This window comes from Sphaeroforma arctica, assembly GCF_001186125.1.
Source record: "Sphaeroforma arctica JP610 unplaced genomic scaffold supercont1.6193, whole genome shotgun sequence".
In the NCBI taxonomy this organism is placed as follows: domain Eukaryota; class Ichthyosporea; order Ichthyophonida; genus Sphaeroforma; species Sphaeroforma arctica.
Window position 1 is genome coordinate 1 of NW_014034365.1, and position 1,403 is coordinate 1,403.

Sequence of the window (1,403 nt, forward strand, 5' to 3'; positions counted from 1 at the left end):
TATATATATATATATATATATATTATTATATATATATATATATATATATATATATATATATATATATATATATATATATATATATATATATATATATATATATATATATATATATATGTATATATATAAATATATGTATTATCATCGTTGATTACGTGGACCACTAAACAAAAGTATGGCCCGTGTATGTACTCTAGTACGTACTTTCCACTACACAAGTTCTTTTACAACCAATCTGTAGAGCTGTTTGCTCTCAGTAGAGTGCGGTTATAACGCAACCTATTCTCTCTGAAGATCATACAACGCCATAGCTGCTGTGTCCCTTTCAGTGGCTGCGGCCGTCATGCGCCGTGTGTTAACCTCGTCAGCCCAACCGACACTCCGCATATGACCAACAGAATGTTGTACCGGATATCTGACATATGAAAGTACATCTATTGAATGAAACCCTAAAACCCTACACCCGAAGATACAAAATGCTGGACCCTGAATTCTTCCTTTCTTCTATCTTCAGCTAAACCCTAAAACCCTAATAATATTGAATTGCTGAACATTCGCCCTAGAGATATACTGTTTATATATACGGCAGATAGGAACACACAACACCAAATGTCTGACGTATCTAGTACCCGGCAAATTGACTAAACCCTAACCCCTCGCTCTCTCTCTACAGACGTGCTCAGCGTCAACTCTCACCGACAACCTAAGCACAACTCAGTCGTCGCGCGCCCTACGCGACAGCACAGCCAAACGACGACAGCCCAACACCAACTCATACAACACCATGGGCCACCACAGCAGCAACAGTCTGTCCGTGCCTATTAATAGCAGCCAATCACATTTCAATGCCGGCATCGGTGTCAGCAACAGTACGCAGACGAGTAGTGCGAGTGGTCTTGCGGAGAGTGTGCCGCTGTACGATGACCCCGTGTCAGCCATGCACACAATAGATGGCCAGGGCTGGAATGCCGCCCTCAAGGTGTGTGTGCTTGCTTATGTGTCGGTAGATATGTGTGTGTATATTTATGTGTGCGTGTGTGTTTGTGTGTGTGTATGTTAATGGGTGTGTGTGTGCACTTGTGTAAGTTTATATGTACATGCTGGCTTGTGTGCGGGCGAGTTAAGGTGTATGCGGGGATGTGTTGTAGTTGTGTGTGGTCATGGTTGGCCGTGTGTACAGGTGTTATGTGGGCATTGCTTAAATACGTATGCGTAAGTGTGTCTGTGTACACGAGTGTCATCGGTACGGTACGTACACAGCCATAGGTGAGTGTGTTATGCCGTCATATGTGGCTTCTAGTTGGGACCGGCCCTAGGCTCTTGTGCGTGTGTGCAATATCAAGCAGGCTATGTACACCGCTGATATACATGTGTCTCTGCTATGTCCCATGTGACTGTCCTTT

General features: G+C 43.3%; 1 protein-coding gene across 1 annotated transcript; it reads left to right on the forward strand.

Annotated features, from left to right (window-relative positions):
- Positions 1–751: 751 nt before the first annotated feature.
- SARC_15492 (hypothetical protein) lies at positions 752–979 on the forward strand (the record flags this gene model as incomplete). Its single annotated transcript, XM_014290388.1, has 1 exon — positions 752–979. A coding segment is annotated over exon 1 (195 nt), but the record flags the coding sequence as incomplete, so codon positions are not given.
- Between the last annotated feature and the right edge of the window lie 424 nt (positions 980–1,403).